Raw genomic sequence first — 24927 nt, 5'->3', positions numbered from 1 at the left:
TGTGAAATCTGTGAATAAAGGCCGCCGGGCACGTTACAACTATTTCAGTGCAGCTGTCTCTTCTTTCCCCCGGTGTTTACACGATCAAAAAGTGTTAAACTCGACAGGTTCTCTCCAGCCCCCCGGTTTCAGGACCACGGCCAGTGACCTGGGAAACTCCGCGCTCTCGCAGCTTCTGCCCGGGTTGTCTCCAACAAAGAGCCGGCCCGCGGCCCCGGAGCGGCCGCCCGCGCTCGAGCATGGAACGCCCCCTCTACGGCCCTTTCATAGGCGGCCCCCCCGTCTCCCGAGGCTGGGAGGACGGGTGGGCTGTCCCCCCAAGCCATAGTGCAACCACTCACGCTCCGTTTTCATGCATGGCGTGTTATGTTGGGTCCACTTTCTCCCTGGCTGTCCAGGACGCTGGGAAACGGTTATGCCCTGCAGTTTGCCTGTCGCCCGCCTCTCTTCAACAGCATCCTTTGTACACGGCTCGCATGCCCTGCGGGGGTGGCCGCTCTCGAAGTGGAAGTAGCCTCGCTCCTCCGCCAGGGCGCGATCACGGAGCAGAGCGTGGAGGAGGCGCACTCGGGCTTCTATTCCCCCTACTTCTTGGTTCCCAAGAAGTCCAGGTGAGTGAGATCCATTTTGGACCTGCGGGTCCTCAACACTCACATAGCCACCAGGAGTTTCCGCATGCTGACGGTCAAACACCTCCTGGAGTGCATTCGTCCTGGGGACTGGATGACGTCGGTCGACCAGACAAACACCTACTTCCACGTCCCCATTCTGAGGAGGCACAGGCCCTTCCTCAGGTTCGCCGTGGGAGACAGGTGCTTTCAATACACCCGGCTCCCTTTCGGCTACTCTCTCGCTCCTCGCACTTTCACCAAGTGTGTCGAAGCAGCGCTGGAGCCCCTCCGTCGTCACGGTTTGAGGATCCTCACTTACATCGACGACTGGCTCATACTGGCATCTTCCCAGCAGGAGGCAGTGCTGCACACGACTCAGGTCCTGCACCACATCGAGCTCCTGGGGTTCAGGGTGAAACCACTGATGCTAATAAAACTCAGCAGTATAAGATCTTAACACACGCATATTAAATGCAAAACCATCCAAACATCGCTCGCTCTGACTTGTCACGAACCACATCCTATGAACGATGAACGATTCACAGCTTTTTAAAGACTTCTTAGAAAAACAGGATGCAGTTTGAAGTTGAAGTTTCTTCCTCAGAACATTTATTGACTCACACTCTTTTGTCGTCAGCTTGCTGTGGACAGGAACTATCACACCACCTGTCCCAGAGTGCTCTACATGTCCAACCAGGACTGCCGAGTGTTTCCCAGAATGCATCTGGATCCAGTGGATCATAAACATGTGTATGTGCCATTTCAAAATGAGGTAGATATTGATGGAATTGTCTCTCACAGCGAATAATAGTTTTCCTTTGCATTTGGTGTGTTTTGAAGTCTTCCTCAATGTACTCGTTTGTAGATGAAGCGTGTGGCTGTAGCAAAGTGCAGCACACACACAAATGTCCAGGAGTGGTGGACTGCTCAGGATCCATACTGTGTGTGGTGTGTCTCCAAAGGAAGGTGAGAGAAGAAGCTTCTGGAACAGTTCAAGCAGTCATGAACTTGGTGAGAACATGTGTTTCTTTCCAAAGCTGCACCTTTGAAGATGACTGTGAGGACTCCGACTGGCTGTCCATTCCTGATGTCTTCCAGCAGAAACTGATTTCCCACAAAGTTGTTGAAGACGGGACTGGACAGGTTCAGACCAGATCACACTCTGAGGACTGAAACCAGCTGGAGCTCCTTGATTCACCACTCATCTTCTGTTCTTTCTCTCTCAGCTCACTCTGAACATCCAGACTCATGTGAGTGTGAGCAAAGAGACGCGGTTCGCCTGTCAGTTCTCCACAGCTTCTGGGGAGCTTTGTAGCCAGGATGGCCTTCCTCCACAGTTCCCACAATGCACCTGCATCCTTTCTGAGCAGACCGTTCCTCCTGAAGGTGGGTGATTTGATAGAAATGATGAAGGTAATGCAAAACAGATCCAACATTCACCACCAGTTGACTGATCTCTTGTCTCATTACATTCTGTTACACATTAAAATATATTGTCAGTTTTCAAAATGATGAAATGCAGATCATGTTTCTGTTTGACAGGCCTGCTGGTCACTGTAAAGATGGTGCTTGGCTCAACAAATCTGACCGAACAACTGCAGTTAATGAACTGTTCTGATATGAGTGGACCACCAACCCGAGTCTTGTAAGTCATTCACTCACACAGCAGTGGAGACAGCTGCAGGGGAACATGTTTCCACAGTGGGGGTATTGAAGTGCACGGTTCAGTTATATACAGCAAAATGTCATCAGCATAAAGTGATCATTTGTGTTCATCGTGACCAATTTGGAGACCTGTTATGGAAATGTTGGATCGAAGTGGAATTGCTAATAGTTCAATTGCTCGTGCAAAAAGTAAGGGTGAGTTGGAGCAGCCTTGCCTGCATCCCCTGGTGGTCTTAGCTTTTTTTGTGTCACATGATTCAAATTTGTATATACTTTTCATCTTGAACCTTACTGACAGTTTGTTTATTTTAATTCTACTTCGTAAGTGCTTAGCCCGCCTACGGGCTTCGCTAGTGGCACTCCCCTTGGCGCAGCCAATCAACTGAGACAACAAAAGCTCGACGCACCAATCCCCCGCCGCCCGATGGCGCGGCTCCACGCCCCCCGAGGGTATACCCCGAGCTGGAGGCAGCCATTCTCCCTTCTTCTTCCTCAGCATCACTTGAGACATTATGAAGCCACAAGTTTCTTCGGATCAAGATTCTTCGAATCAAGATGGATGGACCTGCCCGTGACCAGTCGCCATTGGGCGTTGGGCCTGTCACCCTGCTCATCAAGCAAGATCATTTCAAGCGCTGCTTTGTCTGTGTCGGCTGACGGCATCACTGCCAGCGGCCTTCCTGCCTGCCTGCCTCACTCTGCCGCTCGAGGTAACCCAGTGGCGAGCGGCCTTTATGGGCGCCGTCTCACCGGCTCCCGCGCATGCGGCAGCAGCAGCAGCAGCGGCGTCCCCGCGTCTATGGAGCCCACGCAATGCGACGGCGCCTTCTCCACCTTATTCAGACCACCGTGAGACAGGTTAGTTTGCCCTACTCATGATGTGTTGTTGCAGTACTCCTGCCTGAGCCCCCCGCGAGCCCGTGGAGCACCTCGCGGGGCTCTTCACCTCCGCCGCTCAACGCGGCCTCGCCCCTCCGCCGTAGCCTCCGAGCCGGCGCAGCGCGGCTTAGCACTCGGGCTAGCAACCCAGTCACGGACTCGGTCCCGGACTGCGGTGCTGTGTCCCGCCGTGCCACCGGTCCAGGCCTGCGTGCGGCGTGTCTGGGACGCCCCGCTCACCGCCAAGAGGACGGTGAGGGGCTACCATTAGCACGGCTGTTGTGATACGTCACTAAGGAGCAGCTAGCCTCCCCTCTTCCCGCGCAAGCTGGAGGGGCTCTCTCCCTCCCTTCTCTCGCTACGTGATAAAGCAGAGAATGGCGAGCGGAGCGTGCGCGAAGCAGCCCGGACGCACGGCGCTATCACGGGCTCTCCCTCCACGCGCTCGCCGCGCTGCTGCCTATGGGTGGCCGTTTGTGCCATACATCGCCTGGTACAAAACGCCGTTAAGAACGGCGCTTTTATTTTGAAACGCCTCCCGGCGTCTCAAACTGTTACAACATTACATTCCCAGTACAGTTAAGTTTTTTCAAATAATATCTGAATGCATGATTAGAAGAAGTATTTGAATATTCGTTTGGTAGTAAGTGTCAGGGATGCTGAACTACTTAAACACAAATCTTCACACTGGTTATGTGGCTCCCGCTTAATTTATTATGACATAATTTGTTTTATTTTGTTACTGTTCATATTTTTAATAATAAATCACACAACATAAAACAACAGTTTAACTGGTACGAAGGCACAGATAATTATTTCACTTATAAACATGTTATTTCTGGCTGCATAGGGACATTTTATCTCAACGATGCAGTCATTGGACACCATGACATCTGGGGAGCCACCAAGCAGGTTACTGTCAGAGAGGAACACTGCTTTTCCTGGATCGTCACACCAGTGGGCTTCATGTATTCCTCTCAATTCTGAAGTCACAAGCCTGGGGTCAAAAAGATAATTTATTGCACAATGTGTAGGTATTATTACAATCTGTTATTACAAAATAGAAGGAGAGAAGGAAAGAAATATAGGCTCAACTATTCAAGATTTCTTTGTTTACACAAGACTCCTTTGTGGGGGTTTTTTTCTATCACAAGGTGGGATTTATTTATTGTATTTATGAGAGTTAAAACATTTCCGGTGAAGGAATTTGATTCTACATAAATTTTGAAAATGTGATCTAACTTTTTCAAAGGTAAAAAATTCCCTGTGGGAACATTTCCAATCCTTTTGTCCTGTTCTGACTATTCGCAAACTTTAGCTGCTCTGAAAACATGTCAGATAAGTAATTTTTTGAACATTTTCCACCCTATAACCCTGTAAGTCTCCTCATTAAGCTCACCCCTGATCAAAAGTATTTATTTTTTTGTTTTTAAACATTTCAGTTTTGAAAAATTTATTAGAAAGGAAAAAATATATTTTAATACATTTAATATATCAAACGTCATGTGGACAAGAAAACATATATGGAAAAAAGTTCCTCACTCAGTTTTCAAGCGCCTAGTGGCGCTTTAAAAGCCTTCAAAAGCCTTTAAACGCCTTCCGGCGTTTGAGACGCCGGAAGGCGTTTCAAAATAAAAGCGCCTGGCGGCGTTCGGCGTCAAAAGCGCCGTTCTTAACGGCGTTTTGTACCAGGCGATGTATGGCACAAACGGCCACCCATAGCTGCCCTGTAAGCGGGACGCAGCGGCGAGCTTGACCGCTGGCTCTCCCGCCGAGCGCGAGGCGCAAACGGAGCGCCGTCGAGGTCCTGCACGGTGCCTCGCAACGCTCCAAACTACTTTCCGCCGGCTTCCGCCTGTGTTAAGCACAGCGAGGCGTCAGAGCGGCGGAGCCACGCCGGCCGGGTCCCCGCTGATGAGCGCCCCGCCCTGGTAGCATTACCGCGGCCGGCGGCCCGAGAAACTTCGGGACCGCACCGCCTCTGCCGGGTTCGCCCCCAACAAAGCGCTGGTCGCCCCCTCATTGCCATGCTGCAGCCGTGGACGTGGGTCACAGCAACGAGCTGAGGCTGCTGGCTCATCCACCGTGTGCTATGCGCATGAGGAACGCCGTCGAGGTCCCGCCGGTACCTCGCGAACGCTCCAAACTGCTTTTTCCGCTGATTTCCGCCTGTGTCAGCACGGTGAAGCGTCAGAGCGGTGGAGCTATCCAGCCCGGGTCCCCGCCGATGAGCGCCCCGGCCCTGGCATCATTCAAAAACGCTCCAAGCTGCGTTATCCGCCGGCTTCCGCCTGTGTTAGCACAGCGAAGCGTTAGAGCAGTGGAGCTGTGCCAGCCTGGGTTCCCGCTGATGAGCGCCCCGGCATCGTCACCAAGGTCAGCGGCCCGAGAACTTCGAGATCACGCCGCCTCCACCGGGTTTGTCCCCAGCAAAACACTGGTCCGCGGCCCCGAAGTGGCCGCCCGCGCTCTTTCATGGGACACCCCCTTCAGCCCTTTCGCCGGGGGTCCCCCGTCTCCCGAGGCTGGGAGGACGGGTGGACTGTCCCCTCAGGCCGTGGTACAGCCACTCACGCTCCGCTTCGGACGTGGCGTGCTATGTTGGGGACCGCTTTCTCCCTGGTTGTTCAGGACGCTGAGAAGCGGCTATGCCCTGCAGTTCACCTGTCGCCCGCTTCTCTTCAATGGGGTTCTTTGTACGCGGCTCGCATGCCCTGTGGGGCGGCCGCTCTCGAAGCAGGAGTGTCCTCGCTCCTCCGCCGGGGCGCGGTTACGGAGCTGGACGCGGAGGAGGTGCATTCGGGCTTTTATTCTCCCTACTTCTTGGTTCCAAGAAGAGCGGAGTCATGAGACCCGCTTTGGACCAGCGGGTCCTAAACACTCACATAGCCACCAGGAGGTTCCGCATGCTGACGGTCAGACACCTCCTGGAGAGCTCCTGGGGTTCTTGGTGAACCGGGACAAGAGCGCACTCACCCCAGCTCAGCACATGGCTTATCTTGGTTTGGAGCTGGACACGCTCTCTATGATGGCCCGCCTCTCTGCGGACAGGCGAGCCTCCCTCCTCTCAGCCCTGAGGTCTGCAGTGACCATGCCTCTGGTCAGGGTCTGTTTGGTCAGGACCGTCCTGGATTTAATGGCCGTGGCCCACCTGGTGGTACGGTTGGACCTTCTGCACATGCGCAGTCTGCTACGGTGGTTTGCATGCCTCCGCTGCTTGGGGAAGCGGGACAGATGCAGAAAGGTCTCGATCCCGCCCCCGGGCATGCCAGGATCTCCTTCTCTGGATGGATCCTGCTCTCCTATGCTAGGAGTCCCCCTGGGCTGCGTATCGCATCACGTCGAGGTGTTCACGGATGCGTCTCTCGCAGGGTGGGGAGTCACCCTGGACCACCACGCGGTGGGCGGTGCCTGGGATTCCATGGAGTTCCTCCAGGCCCTGCTGGACGGTGGCTGCGCTGCATCCACACTGCGGTGTTTGCATCGGCCATCATAGTGGGTTACGGCGGCTTTGGCCGCTTCTCTGCACGCAGTCACCTGCTGTTGAAGCGGTTTCTGTGTGGGGGGTGTTGGCTACGGCCACCCCCCAGGCATGTGGTCTCCCCGTGGGACCTCCACGTTGTGTTGGAGGGTCTTGGGGGGCTCCCCTCTTCGAGCCTTTGGAGAAGGCGGAGGTCCGCTTTCTCTCCTTCAAGGCCGCCATCTTGTTTGCGCTGGTATCCGCCAAGAGAGTTGGGGATCTCTGCGCCTTGTTGGTCCGCCTGGGGGCGTGGGGCCCCCCCCGACCTCTCAGCGTCTCGTCCACTGGGTGGGGGGCGCTATTGCAGCTGCCTGCAGGGCACAGAATCTCTCGCCGCTGGCAGTGATTCATGCTCATTCCACACAGCGTGTGGCTGCCTGTGCGGCCCTGTGCAGGGGTGTCACGGTGACATCTGCCAGGCTGCCGTCTGGGCCTCCGCGTTCATATCTGTTGGATATGTGAACTGACTCTGTGGCCATGTCGGTTTCAGCGAGAACGCGAGTTCCGTCGCTTAACCGTTTTGGTCCTTCTGGCCTGTTTGCCGCGTCTCGAGTGGGGTCGCGGACCAGGGCTTTCCCGCCTGCTGCTTGGTTTTTTCCGCGGCCTGCTGATGTTGTGACTGTGACGGTGCTTAGCGGGAACGGGAGTTCTGCCGCTTGCCGTGTTGGTCTTCCTGCTCGGCTGCCGCGTCCTGGGTGGGGTCGCGGACCAGAGTTTTCTCCCCGCCTGCCGCTTGGCTCTGCCACGGTGTGCGGATGTTGTTACAGTGACGGTGTTCGCGGGAACAGGAGTTCTGCCGCTCGCTGTATTGGATTCTCTAGCCCGGCTGCCGCTTCCCTGTGTGGGTGGCGGACCAGGGTTCCCCGCCTGCTGCTGTGGCTTGCCCCGGCCGGCGTGTGTGTGTCGCTGTGGCGATGTTTGTTCACGTCGCGGGCGGCATTTCGGCGCATGGATGCCTCGTTCTTCGGGGGTTCTGCGACCGTTCTGGACGGACGGTTTGTTTACTTCCATCTTACGCACCAATCCCGTCAGCAGGCCAGCTGGGAGTACATTCATCGACCTACGGCCTTCGCCTGGGTGTGTGCCACTAGCGAAGCCCGTAGGCGGGCAAAGCACTTACGAAGTAGAATTAGTAGTTACTGGATGTAACTCCAGTTCTACGAGTAAGTGCGTGCCCGCCTACCTGCTGGCCCAGCTGTCTGCTTCCCTTACTTGGCTGATTCAGAAGAAGGGAGAATGGCTGCCTCCAGCTCGGGGTATACCCTCGGGGGGTGTGGAGCCGCCCCATTGGGCGACGGGGGATTGGTGCGTCGAGCTTTTGTTGTCTCAGTTGATTGGCTGCGCCAAGGGGAGTGCCACCAGCGAAGCCCGTAGGCGGGCACGCACTTACTCGTAGAACTGGAGTTACATCCAGTAACTACTAATTTTGGTGACTGTGGTGTATGAAGCTCTTCCTGTTCCTTCCTGCACATTTAAACTCTGATTTGTGTTTTCCCTTCAGGTGTCAGCAGTGTATCAAAGCCGGCTGTGAATGGAGCAACAACGGCTGTTCCTGGGCTAATGAACAACTGTTAAATGTAGTAGCATCTTTCTTACTGTTATACAGGCTCATCTACACTACTTGTTAATTTAGCAGTAAATCCAAATCATACATGAACTCACAGCATTTGCTCTGTCAGACAGATGCTCCATCACTGTAAAGTGTTTCTTCCTCCTCCTGCAGGACAGTGTGTGTCAAACGCTGCAGTCTGAGCTGAACTTTCCTGTGAGTCTCTTCCTCTGACTCTCTCCTCCTCCACACTCTGACTGTATTGCTGCTGATTGTGTTTTGATGTGTTTTCCTCGTCAGAAGCCTGAGATCTCCTCCATCAGCCCCAGCATTGTGTCTTTCTATGGAAGAAACCACGCAGTGTTGTCAGGTGGTAACCTCAGCGGTGTGACCGGAGTGAGGATGCAGGCAGACCTGGACTGTACGCCACAGGAGTGAGTCGCTTCACACACATCTGGGAAGTCCAAGAGGAGAAACAGCAGCCATGAAACACACTGACCCATCACATTTTAACAGGAGTGACATGATCCAACCTTTTCTCTCAGCTCTCAGGAGAACATGGTGCAGTTTTCCAAGAGTGATGGAGCATTGAGGAGCATTTCTCTGCTCAGTTTTCATTTGTTTCTGGATCTTGTTGAGTCTTGTTGTGTGTTCTCTGCTCAGGTCTCCTGTCTGGAACAACAGCGGCTCCAGTTTGACCTTCCACATTCCCAGAGCAAACCGTAAAGGGACAGTGAAAGCCTGCGTTCTCCTCCCAGACGGCAGTTGCCACGGTGACGCGAGCATCACCTACCAGTCGTCACCTTCCTGTCGAGACATTTCACCGAGGAACTCCTGGATCAGGTGTGTTTGGATTTACTGATACTGTGATGCTCAAAACAAAACACAATAATCAGTCGACTGTCTGAAAATGAAGAGTTACGGGGAGGTTTTCTTTTTAATCTGTTTTCAATGTATCATGCTGAGCTAGAAGTTTCATGTCGACGACTTTCCTTGAACCTGCAGTGGGGGGAGGAAGATCACACTCACTGGATCTCACCTGGAGTTTGTGGAGGGGGTCATTCACAGCCGAGCCCCTCAGGAAGTCCAACCTCCGACTGACAGGAACCATCAGGTGGGTCTGGAGAGCGAAGACCAGGGTTTGGGTTTCTGTTGTGAAGGATGGAGGAAATGTTTCCTCAATCTGAAGACCCACAACATCTTGGAACAGCTTAATAATTATGATCATAGAAACAATGAGTCAAACAACAATCGTATCATCAATATGAGACGTCTCTTTTATTTTGATTTCATGCAGATTCTCACCTTCAAGTCACCTGCAGCTACAAATCCCTCCAGAGTTTCCAGCAGTTCTCTTCTGTTGAAAGTCGCCAATGAAACCTTGATCTGCTCCACAAACCTGATCTACCATCCAGACCCAGAGTTCACCAGCTTCACATCCACACAGAGGGGTGACCACGCCCAGATCACCATACAGGTTGAATTTCTTCTGTTTTGTTTGAAATCACACCAACGTGTTCCACATGGGATCAACATTAGTTTCTGCTGTCATTTCAGAGAAAAGCAGACAAACTGGAGATAACACCAGCGGAGTTGTCAGTATGGGGGGAGCAGGAGGAGAAACGATACCCCTGCATCATGGAAGACAAAGACCCCGGTGAAGAGTTCAACTTTTACTCTTGTGAGATTCAGAGCCCACCCAGCGCACAGTTCCAGACGTTAAAGGTAAATTTTGTTTTTCAACTGCAACTCAACATTTTATTGCATCAAATGTCCATGTACACAGAAATATTCCTGCATTTGTTTGGACACATTTTCATGATGATTTTATCAATATTCCATCAAAAATCCAGCCTTCATATCTCTGGCTCAAGACTCAGATGAGATGTTTTCTTTTTTAGATTAAATACGGTGACAAGACAGTGTTACTTGCTCCTCCAATGTTAATGCCTCCAGTCATTGTCATCCTGCGCTTCATGCTGATCCCCTGTGTTATTGCTGGTAAGTGGACAAAAACAACAACATATTCCACTTTTAAAACACTAACTTTGTTTTCTAGTTTTCAACGAATTAAACAGTTTTTCTTATAGACTTTTCTCTTTCATATAATTATTTCGGATGGTTCTCTACTTTTGATAATCAATGTTTTCGTCTTAACTTCATGACCAATATTGTGTTTTTCCTTGATTTGAACTCGAATCTGTTTTTTGTTTTGTTTTTTTTAGCGCTGGTGTTTATCTGTCTATGGGATAAGAAAGTCACCAAGAAGAAGAACAAACACTGATCACTGGTGCTGTTTTATAAGAGAAAGTTCAAGGTCTTCAAAACGGTTTGGATTTGTTTTTATTGTTTTATTGCTGTAGTGGTTAAAGCTTCTCATCACCACAGGCAGCAGCTCCATTTCTGTTCTTTTTCATGTCTAATTTACCATTAAAACATTTCTTTTGGTTTGATGTGAAGCAGATACTGTGACCAGCAAAGACAGAATCCATCAGATTTCAGACTGACTGTGTGTCGCTGGGATCAGGTTCTCATGTTCATGTATCTCATGTTTGCTGTATAAAGAGGAAGCTTGAGGGAAACAATTTAAATCAGGTGAATCACTTTTTTGTGTATATTTATTCACTTATGATCATTTATAGCTCATATTTACAACAGATCTCTTGCAACTTTTTGTCTCTCTGTGGTATTCCTCAGACTGGTCTCCATTTGTATGAATTTGTTCCAAATAAAATAGTCTTTTTTTTTCAAATGTTTCTTGTATTTTCATATTTTTACACTATGGCAGGAAACTGGAGGACCTGAAGAAAACCCAATGCAATGAGAGCACAGCGCTCATATTATAGATTAATTTAGAGGTTTGATTAGTTACTGATTGTATTCATTATCCAAATCCCAAAGGTAACAACAAATTCATCAAAGTTGTTATCATTTATTTAAATATCTACTCTAATCAGGTTGTTAGATGTTATTTGTGCCCAGGCACATGGGAAGGTGTTTTGAGAAGAGAGGGCTGGCAAATGAATGAATGAAGGAGTGACTTGATTGTTTTTTTTTTCCCTGCTGCACATTGCCACTCATGCTACTGGCTGGAAGTCTTATGATACACACAAATAAACATTAAGAAGTTCTAACAAACTCACATCTTATTACATTTTTTCTCCATAAGGAGGTTGGCAGCAATTCACCATCTCACAAGAGCAGACAGAACAAAAACACTTTCCAGCAGTAAATCGCGGCCATTTTAAGCGCTGTCCTTGGTGCTGAAGATGCAAAAAAACAGTCAGGTGGGTCTATACTCCAAATCTCACTGCCGCTGACATGACAGGTAGTAAGGATAGATTAAAAACAAAAAAACATCAGCAGATGAAGACAAGTCCCGCAAACCAACAGCAAGGAGGAGTCTATGAGGAGACGGTGGTGCTAAGCTGCTAGCTGACGTGATTTCAGTTTCAGCTGCCATGATGATGTTTTTATCTTTGTCATCCTTGGAAACATTTGATTTAAATTTTTTGGAAGTATTGCCTGTGAAAAAATCCAATATTCTCTTCTGCTTGCTGTCTGCCACACAGACGTCATACACGTAGACATTCACGCTGCTGTGAATTGGAGCCCACGTGCCTGCTGGCGGCCATCTTGCTGGGGTGGACCTTGCTTCCACAGCACATTGAGGAATGATAAGTTTCACCATAGAAGTGATCATAAATCGATAAATTTTCGACTTCTATTCTAGTTTGTTATGAATATCAGACATGGAGGACACACACAGAAACAGAATGAAATGAACTCATAAACTGTTCAGGCTGATTGAGATTTTTATTGAGAGAATTGGTTTAAGGATGTATATTGTACTTGATTGTTATTGATATTATGACTGTATGATTCTGGTCATCATATTGCATTGTTATATCTATTATTGTCACTATTACGATAATTAGTATTGTTATTTACATTTTATAATAACTATTATGATTATTATTGCTATTATTATCTTTTAATCATCACAGTGTTGCTGTTTCCATTTTATTTTGATTGATACTGAGTTTCAACATGATAAAAACCATAAACAGGAAAGCCTCGGATGCAACATCTGTGTCATTAAAACCATCTGCACATCTACAAACTACTATAAACTACTAGAACTATAAAATACGGTTTATTGATGATGTTTTGTTCTGGCCATGGCGTCCAGCATCAGTGTCTCTCATCCAGATTTAGTCTGATCTTCCTCCAGTCTTCTTCCCAGCGTTTTCTTTGGGTCAGGCATCCACTGAAGTCAGCCACCTTTTAGAACAATAAAAGCTGCAATTTTTAAACTTTAACCTGAAAAAACCTAAAACAGAGAAAATAAAATATCTGAAAGCTCAAAACGTATTAGAATGAATAATGTGATGCTTTGATGAGAGCTTTCAGATCAGAAATGTTCATGGTTTGTTACAAACATGATTAGCAGGACGAAGCACTTTGTGTATTCTCATGCAGGCCTGAAGTGTGTGAGGGTCTCTCAGATGAAGCTGCCCCCCTTCCCTGGAAGATGCTATGCTGCTCGGTCTGCTTTTAATTCGGGAACACGGAAGACCTTTATTAGGTTATTAAATGTAATTTGTTTCAAGATTTTTTCTCACTTTGTAACTATGATATAGTTTCAGTCATGACTGCATCAGTGGTGAAAGGTGTCCAGAATGACTTTATACAGCTGTGTGCCAAACAGCATGCAGCTTTTCCTTTTCATTTTGATGTTTACTCTTCAAAACCTGTGTTGACTTGTCTTTACCGAAAGGTGTTGACTCAGTACGTCTCTGAAGTCTTTTGAAATAAAGTATCTGTTAATTCAATGTGCTTATTCCATGGGCATCATTCAACGTTTGCAATAAACACCAGAAGAGAACTTCCCAGACCCGACACTAGATGTCACCTCTGTCTCATTAGTTGTCGAATCTGTTGCTCTCTTTTTTTGTTTTTTTTGGATGGTTTCTCGTAGAGGTATGTGGCGAATATCTGGTTAATGTAATATGCTGTCAGCCACCATGCTCTTATGGTTTTGCATTATTTTCCGGCTGGAGTCTGTTCTTGTTGATTCATGAGGAGCGCACAGAATCTGATTTTTCACAGATTCTTTGCGTCCAGACTTAATATAATTGAAATACATATTGCGCAATAAATAGTTCTACGCTGTGTAATCGTGACATTTCCTGAACAAACACAGATAAATGTCAGTTGAGTTTCAGCCTCGCAGGACTTGCTCCCTCCCATTTTCAGCACTTCTCCTTTTCTCTCAGGCACTTTTACACACGGCTTCAGGACGTGTGTGTCGGAGAGCAGAGAGCCATGCAGGTCTGAAGTGTGTGAGGGTCTCTCAGCTGAAGCTGCCTCCCTCCCTGGAAGATGGTCCTGCTGCTCGGTCTGCTTTTAACCCTCTGTGGAGCCCCGAGTCTGTGTCTGGAGGAAGACACATCCTTTCTCTTGGATGGAGACATCCGTCACTTGGCCGTGGACAGTAACACGGTTTACATCGCCACTGAAGAGAAACTGTACCAGCTGAACCACGACCTGACCCCGGTCCACAGTCTGACCCTGAGAGGAGTCCTGAATCCGGACACGGAGGACTTCCACAGAGTTCCTGCTGCCGCTGGCTGGAACGCAACTTTCAGGGTCAATGTTTTATTACCGTTTGAGAAGAATCAGTCTGTGATCAGCTGCGGTGTGATCGATGGAGCGTGTGGATACTGTGAGATTCTGGACCTGAACAACATCTCCAACATTCTGCACAAGGAAAACTTCCAGGTGGGGCCAGCCAAACGCAGCAGCGCGTCCGTCGCTTTTCTGGTGACCCTGAAGAAAAACCAGCCTCGCAGTGACTCTTATATTCTGACTGCGATACAACAGGACGGGTCTGGAGAGGAGAAATGTCCCTCTGATTCAGGAACCGTAAACCTTCACAACACTGAAGACACTTCCACCGGGGGGATATTTTCTCTAAATGAGGCATCTGGCGTACCCACCATCGAAAGTAAAGGGAACGTGGAGTTCGTGGACGGATTTCAGATCAGCTCGACCATTTATCTGCTCGCCAATGTGCCATCAGACAATAAAAACAACCGAGTCCGTCTGTTTTTGCTCAAAGACACATTAGATAAAAGGGAGAGTCTGGAGTATGTGAGTGAAGCGACTCTCCTCCCTGACAGTGATGGCAGCAGACTGCTGGCCTCCTCGGTCGTCCCGGGTGGTCAGAGACTGTGGAGCGGCGTGTTCAGTGTGGATGGAGGACAAACCAACACCCAGCTGGTGCTGTTTGACATCAGTTCTAATGACTGTTGGGGAATCTTGTTGGTGCCTCCCAGCTCCTCACATGAGAAATCAAAACTGAGCGTGAGTCACTGTGTTCAGTTTACTCTTAATGGCTTTGCATGTTCAAAAAAATTCAACTCAATTGAATATTTTGTAATGTCATAATGACAACATGACAGTCAGTGCTGGTCGGAACAGATGATCAAAGTTCATGAATTTTTAAAAGATCAGTCATGTGAGGGTTTATGTGATCATCAGACCCAGACCGGGTTGGAAAAATGAGAACATAGAAAGAACATTGAACAATTAATGAAGAGGTTGTCAACAATATACAAATTGCACATGACATTTTAGGTCCCTGCCTTCAGAATCAGTCAGAACAGACACAAAGTCAAAAAACTGTCTTCAACTGAACTATATCTGACTGAACAGAATGTTGAAACTGGTGATTTTAATTTGTCACTGTGGCTGCAGTGTGGGTTGTTCCTGTGTGGAAGTGAGGTTCTGTGTGGAGATGTGTTGTGGGTTTATATGAAACCTCATTCTAAGTCAATGACTCCTTTATAAGGGTGGTGTGTCACACACTCTGGACTGCAGCAGTCACACACACTTTATCCTGCAGCTCCAATCAGCCTGACTGACTTCAGGTGTGACTGATCTCAAAAGCAGTGATCACAAAGAAAAAAAGAAAAGCAGATCTGAAAACATATTACACCAAAAGGGAAAATATCTGCACCTGAATATATTTTTAAATGAAACCGTAAACAGTCCTGAGCAATAGTGAAACTCTCACCCTGGCTGTGAGGCTTAAAGAAAGCAACACGGTGCTCAAACCACGGTTTATAAGAAAGAATTGAACAAAGTTGTGTCCACTCTGCAGCCAAAGCTAACTATGCTAGTAGCTAACAGTGACTGAAAACATCAGCATTCAGGAGGTCGTGGTGAACGCAAAGCCGAGACTTTAGATTCACGTTTAGCTTCAAAAATATAGCTATATATAATAAACCTGTCAACACAAAGTGTCATAATAGTGTATTACTGATAATAAAAAGATGATGGAGGAGAGCAGTGTGTGCAGTCCAGGTGCTTGATGCTAGCAGAAAATCATCACCCTCACTTCTTCCTCTCTGATCCATCATATTTTTCATTGCTGAGTGTTGAACCTGCTTTTTCTCAGAAAACTAATGCAGAACACAGTCACACTCAGGTCAACCCAAGTTAAAAAAAAAATGTCACCTATTGTAAAAAGTTATGGCAAATTGCTTGAAACATAGTTTTCTTTAATAGCATGTGAATTTACAAAAGGTTTTACAAAAAAATACCCTATTTTTATAGAAAGATTTTCTAATATGGACTGCAACTCCGGAGGCAGTTCTCCTCAGACAGAGCAACATGACCTCTGTTCTGGCAGTGAGGCAGAACAGCTGGATGGTTTTCTTCATCGGGACTGGAGACGGGCAGCTCATCAAGGTGAGTCCATCAGACTGAACAGCTTGTGAGATTTAATGGACCCCCCCAAAAAAGAAAGCCCAAACTATTGTACTTTATTACTAAGTCTGAACTTGATCTACAATACCCAGGAAAAATGAAAAAAAACAAGAACAAGAAAGAATGCATTAAAAAAAGATAAAATGTCAAAAATGACAAAAATATTCCTCCCTCTTGAGGCCGTAAAACTGTAAATCTTTCCTGTGCATATTGTTCATGGTGTTTTGGTTCATGTGTTTATATTCATCAGCATTAATCTTTGTGCAGTTTGATATTTAAAATGACTCATGAGTCACAATTCTTTTTTATCCTTGTTTTTCAACTTTCTTTTGATTTAATTCTGTGTGGATGAACAGTTAAATCATTTTTCCTCTGGTATTAGGAAAGCATTTCTGTTCTATTATAAAATGTCTAAATTGTCTGAAAGATGCTGCAACAGAAGGATGAGGCCATTCAAATCAGGAACAGAGAAACCTGAAAATGTTATGAAATGTTTTCTGTTCCAAATTTAAATTGAAACTTCCTGAATGCAGCATAAGATACAGTTTTTTTTATTCACAATTACATTACATGTGAAATTTCAGAAGCTGTGCTCTTCTCATTTTAAAGGATAGACATGTTTTGTGACTCCAGATAAATTTGATTCGGTGGAAAATCAGAAAAAAAGCTGTTCCGGTCATAAGGATTGCGAAACCCCTGATGCTGGTAAAACTCAGCAGGATAAGATCTTAACACACGTTTGTTAAATGCAAAACCATTGAAACTTCCCTCGCTCTGACTTATCACGAACCACATCCTGTGAACGATGAACGATTAACAGCTTTTTAAAGACTTCTGAGAAAAACAGGATCCAGTTTGAAGTTGAAGTTTCTTCCTCAGAACATTTATTGACTCACACTCTTGTCGTCAGCTTGCTGTGGACAGGAACTATCACACCACCTGTCCCAGAGTGCTCTACATGTCCAACCAGGACCGCCGAGTGTTTCCCAGAATGCACCTGGATCCAGTGGATCATAAACATGTGTATGTGCCATTTCAAAATGAGGTAGATATTGATGGAACTGTCTCTCACAGCTTGTAATAATTTTCCTTTGCATTTGGTGTATTTTGAAGTCTTCTTCAATGCTCTTGTTTGTAGGTGAAGCGTGTGGCTGTAGCAAAGTGCAGCACACACACAAATGTCCAGGAGTGGTGGACTGCTCAGGATCCATACTGTGTGTGGTGTGTCTCCAAAGGAAGGTGAGAGAAGAAGCTTCTGGAACAGTTCAAGCAGTCATGAACTTGGTGAGAACATGTGTTTCTTTCCAAAGCTGCACCTTTGAAGATGACTGTGAGGACTCCCACTGGCTGTCCATTCCTGATGTCTTCCAGCAGAAACTGATTTCCCACAAAGTTGTTGAAGACGGGACTGGACAGGTTCAGACCAGATCACACTCTGAGGACTGAAACCAGCTGGAGCTCCTTGATTCACCACTCATCTTCTGTTCTTTCTCTCTCAGCTCACTCTGAACATCCAGACTCATGTGAATGTGAGCAAAGACACGCGGTTCGCCTGTCAGTTCTCCACAACTTCTGGGGAGCTTTGTAGCCGGGATGGCCTTCCTCCACAGTTCCCACAATGCACCTGCATCCTTTCTAAACAGACTGTTCCTCCTGAAGGTGATTTGATAGAAATGATGAAGGAAATGCAAAACAGACACAATATTCACCTCCAGTTGACTGATCTCTTGTCTCATTACATTCTGTTACACATTAAAACATATTGTCAGTTTTCAAAATGATGAAATGCAGATCATGTTTCTGTTTGACAGGCCTGCTGGTCACTGTAAAGATGGCGCTTGGCTCAACAAGTCTGACCGAACAACTGCAGTTAATGAACTGTTCTGATATGAGTGGACCACCAACCCGAGTCTTGTAAGTCATTCACTCACACAGCAGTGGAGACAGCTGCAGGGGAACATGTTTCCACAGTGGGGGTATTGAAGTGCATGGTTCAGTTATATACAGCAAAAGATCATCAGCGTAAAGTGATCATTCGTGCTCATCATAGCCAATTTGGAGACCTGTTATAGAAATGTTTGATTAAAGGTAGGGTACACGATGTTGTCCAAAACCACTTTTTGTCATACTGAGTGAAATGCTCCTCGCCCCCTGGGAGAAGTCAATACATTATTTGTATGGAAAAAAGTGCGGAAAAAATCTGACAACAGTAGCGGCCAAAGGACAGTAAAAACTCCGACCAATCGTAAGGCGCGAACCGCTCTTCAGGAACCGATCAAATCCCTTCGCCGTTTTACCAGACCCCTGCATGTACATTTCAATGGCGTGCACTGGCCCTGCTTCAGTGCGCGCGCCCGTTGTCAAGCTCTCGGAGCTCTCGGCGCTCGCGTGAAAAATAGAACGAGGTGGAGCGGGCGCGGTGCGCTCCTATGCGCGTTATGTGCGGGCAGTCAGAAAGGTTAATAACATTGGAGGCGATCACAAACTCCGTGTGAGTGGCGCTCCCGCGCGCGCGGCGCTTCTGCGTCCAGTGCTTTCGCTGCCAACGGGAGCTCCTCCAATGGGGTGGGAGCTGGGCGGAGCCTTGGGAGATGCTACATTCGTGCTACATGCTAGTTTTCCAAGATTGCCGACCCTCGCTTTGAATTGCAATTGCTTAAAGTTCAATTGCTTGTGCAAAAAGTCAGGGTGAGCTGAGGCAGCCTTGCCTGCATCCCCTTGTGGTTTTAGTTTTTTTTTTTTTGTGTCACATGATTCATGCGAGTATATATTTTTCATATTGAACCTTACTGACAGTTTGTTTGTTTTAATTTTGGTGACTGTGGTGTATGAAGCTCTTCCTGTTCCTTCCTGCAGATTTAAACTCTGATTTGTGTTTTCCCTTCAGGTGTCAGCAGTGTATCAAAGCCGGCTGTGAATGGAGCAACAACAGCTGTTCCTGGGCTAATGAACGACTGTTAAATGTAATAACATCGTTCTTGCTGTAATACAGGCTCATTGACACTTCATTTATGTTGTACTTGTTAATTGTGCAATAAATCCAAATAGTACATGAGCCCACAGCATCTGATGTGTCAGAAAGATGCTCCATCACTGTAAAGTGTTTCTTCCTCCTCCTGCAGGACAGTGTGTGTCAAACGCTGCAGTCTGAGCTGAACTTTCCTGTGAGTCTCTTCCTCTGACTCTCTCCTCCTCCACACTCTGACTGTATTGCTGCTGATTGTGTTTTGATGTGTTTTCCTCGTCAGAAGCCTGAGATCTCCTCCATCAGCCCCAGCATTGTGTCTTTCTATGGAAGAAACCACGCAGTGTTGTCAGGTGGTAACCTCAGCGGTGTGACCGGAGTGAGGATGCAGGCAGACCTGGACTGTACGCCACAGGAGTGAGTCGCTTCACACACATCTGGGAAGTCCAAGAGGAGAAACAGCAGCCATGAAACACACTGACCCATCACATTTTAACAGGAGTGACATGATCCAACCTTTTCTCTCAGCTCTCAGGAGAACATGGTGCAGTTTTCCAAGAGTGATGGAGCATTGAGGAGCATTTCTCTGCTCAGTTTTCATTTGTTTCTGGATCTTGTTGAGTCTTGTTGTGTGTTCTCTGCTCAGGTCTCCTGTCTGGAACAACAGCGGCTCCAGTCTGACCTTCCACATTCCCAGAGCAAACCGTAAAGGGACAGTGAAAGCCTGCGTTCTCCTCCCAGACGGCAGTTGCCACGGTGACGCGAGCATCACCTACCAGTCGTCACCTTCCTGTCGAGACATTTCACCGAGGAACTCCTGGATCAGGTGTGACTGGATTTACTGATACTGTGATGCTTAAAACAAAATACAATAATAATAATCAATTGACTGCCAGAAAATGAAGAGTTACGGGGAGGTTTTCTTTTTAATCTGTTTTCAATGTATCATGCTGAGCTAGAAGTTTCATGTCGACGACTTTCCTTGAACCTGCAGTGGGGGGAGGAAGATCACACTCACTGGATCTCACCTGGAGTTTGTGGAGGGGGTCATTCACAGCCGAGCCCCTCAGGAAGTCCAACCTCCGACTGACAGGAACCATCAGGTGGGTCTGGAGAGCGAAGACCAGGGTTTGGGTTTCTGTTGTGAAGGATGGAGGAAATGTTTCCTCAATCTGAAGACCCACAACATCTTGGAACATCTTCATCATTATGATCATAGAAACAATGAGTCAAATAACAATCGTATCATCAATATGAGACGTCTCTTTTCTTTTGATTTCATGCAGAATCTCACCTTCAAGTCACCTGCAGCTACAAATCCCTCCAGAGTTTCCAGCAGTTCTCTTCTGTTGAAAGTCGCCAATGAAACCTTGATCTGCTCCACAAACCTGATCTACCATCCAGACCCAGAGTTCACCAGCTTCACATCCACACAGAGGGGTGACCACGTCCAGATCACCATACAGGTTGAATTTCTTCTGTTTTGTTTGAAATAACACCAACGTGTTCCACATGGGATCAACATTAGTTTCTGCTGTCATTTCAGAGAAAAGCAGACAAACTGGAGATAACACCAGCGGAGTTGTCAGTATGGGGGGAGCAGGAGGAGAAACGATACCCCTGCATCATGGAAGACAAAGACCCCGGTGAAGAGTTCAACTTTTACTCTTGTGAGATTCAGAGCCCACCCAGCGCACAGTTCCAGACGTTAATGGTAATTGAATGCAACAAAGCTCGTTATTGTATGAAATGTCTATGTGCACATAAATATTCCTGCATTTGTTTGGACACATTTTCATGATGATTTTATCAATATTCACTCAAAATTCCAGCCTTCATATCTCTGGCTCAAGGCTCTGATGAGATGTTTTCTGTTTTAGATTAAATACGGTGACAAGACAGTGTTACTTGCTCCTCCAATGTTAATGCCTCCAGTCATTGTCATCCTGCGCTTCATGCTGATCCCCTGTGTTATTGCTGGTAAGTGGACAAAAACAACAACATATTCCACTTTTAAAACACTAACTTTGTTTTCCAGTTTTAAAATACTTGAATTGTTTTCTCATAGACTTTTCTCTTTCACCGAATCTTATTGGATGGTTGTCTGATAATCAGTGTTTTCTTCTTCACTTGTGACTAAAATTGTGTTTTTCCTTAATTTGATTTGGAATGTGTTTTTTGTTTTGTTTTTTTTAGTGCTGGTGTTTGTCTGTCTGTGGGATAAGAAAGTCATCACGAAGAGGAACAGACACTGATTACTGGTGCTGTTTTCTGAGAAAAAAAGGTCAAAATCCTCCCCAAAAAGTTTGGATTTGTTGTTTTTATTATTAATTTCAGATGCTTTTATGTTTATGTGTTACTTGCTCCTCCAATGTTAATGCCTCCAGTCATTGTCATCCTGCGCTTCATGCTGATCCCCTGTGTTATTGCTGGTAAGTGGACAAAAACAACAACATATTCCACTTTTAAACCACTAGCTTTGTTTTCCAGTTTTAAAATACTGAAACTGTTTTCTTACAAACTTTTCACTTCCAGTGAATTTTATTGGAAGGTTCTAATCAATGTTTTCTTCCGAGCTTCATGACTAATATTGTGTTTTTCCTTGATTTGAACTGGAATCTGTTTTTTGTTTTGTTTTTTTTCGTGCTGGTGTTTATCTGTCTGTGGAATAAGAAAGTCGCCACGAAGAGGAACAGACCGTGATCACTGGTGCTGCTTTATAAGAAAAAAGTTCAGTATCGTCTCAAAAGAAAGGTTTGGATTTGTTGTTTTCATTATTAATTTCAGATGCTTGTATGTCTGCACTTTAAAGGTGCCTTAAGGAGTTTGCACGTTTTATGCGAAACAGCGCCCCCTGCAGGCCTTGGGCGTAATGCAGCTTAGTGAAAAACTCGTCCCTGTGGCTCCCGTGCACGGAAGAGGGGAACTCCTTCTTCACTCGTTTAGAAGCGCTCAAGTAAGATTTAAGTTTCTTTTCCCTGGTGGAGTCTGTGTGGAGCTGTGGCAGTGCTAGAAGCCAGTCTGTTCTTACTTTCTGGAAGATCCTGCACAGTTGCTGCTCACTAAGCATCTGGCGGAGTAATGGCGGACAAATCGACACTCAAGGAGCCGGAGCGCGCATTACATCATTCCTTTCAAATTCTCCCCAAAAAAATGCTGGGGCCGGACCGGCACTGCAACTTTCAAGTGACAATTTAGCGCTGTTAGAGGTACTTGTAATGAATATGTCAGGGCACATTGTACACATCATTAAAAATGTGTAACATATTTATGGTGGAAAATAAGTATTTTTAAGGTTGTAAAACTCCTTAATGCACCTTTAAATGTGGCTATAGTGGTTAAAGCTTCTAATCACCACAGGCAGCGGCTCCATTTCTGTTATTTTTAAAGTCTGATTTACTATTCATTAATTTCTTTTGGTTTGTTGTGAAGCAGATACTGTGACCAGCAAAGACAGAATCCATCAGATTTCAGACTGACTGTATGTCACTGGGATCAGGTTCTCATGTTCATGTATCTCATGTTTGCTGTATAAAGAGGAAGCTTGTGACTTTAATTGTGACTTTTTTATGTTTTTATTCTCTTTAGAACATTTATAGCTCATATAGCTCATAGCGCATTACAACAAATCTATTGCAAATGTTGGTCTAACTCTGTGGTATTTTTCAGACTTCCCTCCATTTTAATAAAGTTGTTTAAAATAAAATAAAACCAAATATGTTTTTTATTCAAATGTTTCTTGTATTAAGTAGTTTTACAGACTGTGTACATGTGATGTCTGGTGACAATGTGGTTACCCATTTTCAGATTAAAAGGGGCACAGCGCAGTTTTAAATATTAAATTATCAATTATTCACACCCACACACGTTTTCACCTTTGCCTGATGGGCTGCAAGAGCTATTTCTGCAATATCGCAGTCGCTGTTATTTTCCTGTGCAGGGCACTGAAGGCACAGCAATATGAGTGATTCGGGTACGAATCGCTCTGAGCCTGACGTAATGCACGCTCCCGCTGGCCTGGTAATCCTTAAGTTTCGATTTGTCCGCCATTACTCCGCCAGACGCTTCGCAGCAACAACTGAGCAGTACTGAGGATGGAGCTTCCAGAAAGTAAGAAAAGACCGGCTTCTAGCACTGCCACAGCTCCAGCACAGACCCCACCAGGCAGAAGAAACTTACATTTTACTCGAGCGCTGCTAAAAGAGCGAGGAAGGAGTTCCCCTCTTCTGTGCACGTACATGGGCGCATGCCACAGACACGAGCTTTTCACTAAGCTACAGTTACGCCTAAGGCCTGCAGGGGTCGGTGTTTCGCATAAAACGAGCAAACTGCGCTGTGCTCCTTTAAAATTTGCTTGCTTTACTTCTTATCTTCTCAGTTGTCTTAATTGCTAGATTTGGACTAAATGTGGGAAACTTTGTTTTAATAATATAGTGAGAAAAAGAAATGATAATTATAATTGTTAACAAGTCAAAAAGTCAAAATGTTTCAAATGTAGCCAGAGTTCAACAGATGTGAGACATGTCAGCTTCTCCACATGCAGAATCTCTGGTTAACCTGTCATGTTTTTACACTGTGGCAGGAAACTGGAGGACCTGAAGAAAACCCAGCAATGCAATGAGAGCACAGCGCTCATATTATAGATTAATTTAGAGGTTTGAGAAGTTACTCATTATATTCATTATTCAAATCCCAAAGTCAGCAAAACATTCATTAAAATTCTTGTCATTTATCTAATTATCAACTCAAATCAGGTAATTAAATCCCGACAGATTTTCATTCTCGGTCTTTGTCAGTGGTAACAGTTGAGGGGAAGTCCTAACAGAGTGTGTGTATTCGATGCAGACATGAAGTCTATCTGCTCCTGGCAAAACCACAAACTGAAGTTAAAGGTATGGAAAAGGCCTCGTGCGTCTCAAAATCTTAACTTATTTTTTCTTTGATGCTTCGATAGAATGTGTGAGTGTCAAAACTGTTGGTACTTAAAATGCTTCTTGTGCAGTTTATCGCAGAGACATGGGGAGGATATTGTCTCCTTACTTGAAGTAACATGCCATAAATCACCATCGATAACATCCTGTCGTATTATCACATGTTGCGCACAGATGATTATTTTACAGGTTTAGTTTTTGTAGCTGTATGTGTTGTAGGATAAATCAACACACAATGCTGAATCCGTATTTGGTCCAAACTGAAATTGACAAGTGACAAATTTCTGTTCTACTTCGTGTGGTGCTTCGCCCACCTACGGGCTTCGCTATTGGTCCTCTCCCTGGCGCCAGCCAGACACTGAGACAGATCAAAAAAACTGACTCGCCAATCCCACACGTGCGCTGGCACACTGCCCCGCCCCAGGGACAGTGTGCCAGCTTCTGATGTTTGTATCATCAGATCGTTGTGTTATTGACTTTTAAAGATAAAAAGGATTTGTGTGCAAATTCTCCCTGAACTCTATCTGACAGGCTGATTTGATCTTGTTCTGAGGGCTATCTCATTTGAATCAGTGATTAAAGATTGCAGTAGGGACCTAAATCTGCACGCATTGGTCAATATCAAGGGTTTTCAAACCGAAGAGTCTTCATACATATGATAGAATAAAATATTTTGCCTTTAACTCTTGCAGTCGCAGTTAAACTTGTATATTTTTATTCATTGCAGCATTCAGACCTTTAAGGTTCCTGATTTCCACACTGAAAAATTCTCAACAAATTTCATTATGGTTAAAGTCGTGCTTTACTGAGGAGCGCACAGCATCGGGATGGTCAGATTTTGCACACAGATTATTTGCGGACAGACTTAATTTTGAAATTGAAATACACATTACGCAGTAAATAGTTCTACGCTGTGTAATCGGGACATTTCCTGAACAAACAGAGATAAATGTCAGTTGATTTTCAGCCTCAGAAGTCTTGCTCCCTCCCATTTTCAGCTTTTCTTCTTTTCACTGAGGCGATCGTGCGCT

General features: G+C 46.1%; 2 protein-coding genes and 1 long non-coding RNA gene across 3 annotated transcripts; all 3 read left to right on the top strand.

Moving 5' to 3' along the window:
* The first annotated feature begins 1314 nt into the window (after positions 1 to 1314).
* Positions 1315 to 1958, top strand: LOC115404070 (uncharacterized). The gene is made up of 4 exons (XR_003933297.1): positions 1315 to 1383; positions 1477 to 1577; positions 1649 to 1754; positions 1838 to 1958. It is a non-coding gene; the product is annotated as an uncharacterized LOC115404070 (long non-coding RNA).
* A 215-nt stretch (positions 1959 to 2173) lies between these two features.
* Positions 2174 to 9609, top strand: LOC115404659 (plexin-D1-like). The gene is made up of 7 exons (XM_030114063.1): positions 2174 to 2256; positions 8177 to 8252; positions 8399 to 8440; positions 8525 to 8658; positions 8888 to 9067; positions 9230 to 9338; positions 9592 to 9609. The coding sequence occupies exons 1-7, from the start codon at positions 2174 to 2176 to the stop codon at positions 9607 to 9609; spliced, it is 642 nt and encodes a 213-aa protein (XP_029969923.1).
* A 3933-nt stretch (positions 9610 to 13542) lies between these two features.
* Positions 13543 to 21220, top strand: LOC115404658 (plexin-C1-like). Its single transcript, XM_030114062.1, has 16 exons — positions 13543 to 14152; positions 15881 to 15982; positions 16911 to 17045; positions 17139 to 17239; positions 17311 to 17416; positions 17500 to 17659; positions 17812 to 17914; positions 18888 to 18963; positions 19123 to 19164; positions 19249 to 19382; positions 19612 to 19791; positions 19960 to 20068; positions 20252 to 20431; positions 20512 to 20679; positions 20846 to 20945; positions 21162 to 21220. The coding sequence occupies exons 1-16, from the start codon at positions 13610 to 13612 to the stop codon at positions 21218 to 21220; spliced, it is 2298 nt and encodes a 765-aa protein (XP_029969922.1). The 5' UTR covers positions 13543 to 13609.
* Positions 21221 to 24927: the final 3707 nt, after the last annotated feature.

Source organism: Salarias fasciatus, chromosome 17 (genome assembly GCF_902148845.1).
Source record: "Salarias fasciatus chromosome 17, fSalaFa1.1, whole genome shotgun sequence".
Classification (NCBI taxonomy): Eukaryota; Metazoa; Chordata; class Actinopteri; order Blenniiformes; family Blenniidae; genus Salarias; species Salarias fasciatus.
Note: the sequence above shows the minus strand (reverse complement) of the source record. Positions and strands in the feature narration are given on the sequence as shown.

Excerpts from the sequence above, each read along its gene's own strand:
- LOC115404658 (XM_030114062.1), top strand. The coding sequence starts at position 13,610 with ATGGTCCTGCTGCTCGGTCTGCTTTTAACCCTCTGTGGAGCCCCGAGT. Across the intron at positions 17,417-17,499 it reads TTGAAGACGGGACTGGACAG|CTCACTCTGAACATCCAGAC; the intron begins GTTCAGACCAGA and ends TTTCTCTCTCAG. Across the intron at positions 19,165-19,248 it reads AGTCTGAGCTGAACTTTCCT|AAGCCTGAGATCTCCTCCAT; the intron begins GTGAGTCTCTTC and ends TTTCCTCGTCAG.
- LOC115404659 (XM_030114063.1), top strand. The coding sequence starts at position 2,174 with ATGGTGCTTGGCTCAACAAATCTGACCGAACAACTGCAGTTAATGAAC. Across the intron at positions 8,253-8,398 it reads CTAATGAACAACTGTTAAAT|GACAGTGTGTGTCAAACGCT; the intron begins GTAGTAGCATCT and ends CTCCTCCTGCAG. Across the intron at positions 8,441-8,524 it reads AGTCTGAGCTGAACTTTCCT|AAGCCTGAGATCTCCTCCAT; the intron begins GTGAGTCTCTTC and ends TTTCCTCGTCAG.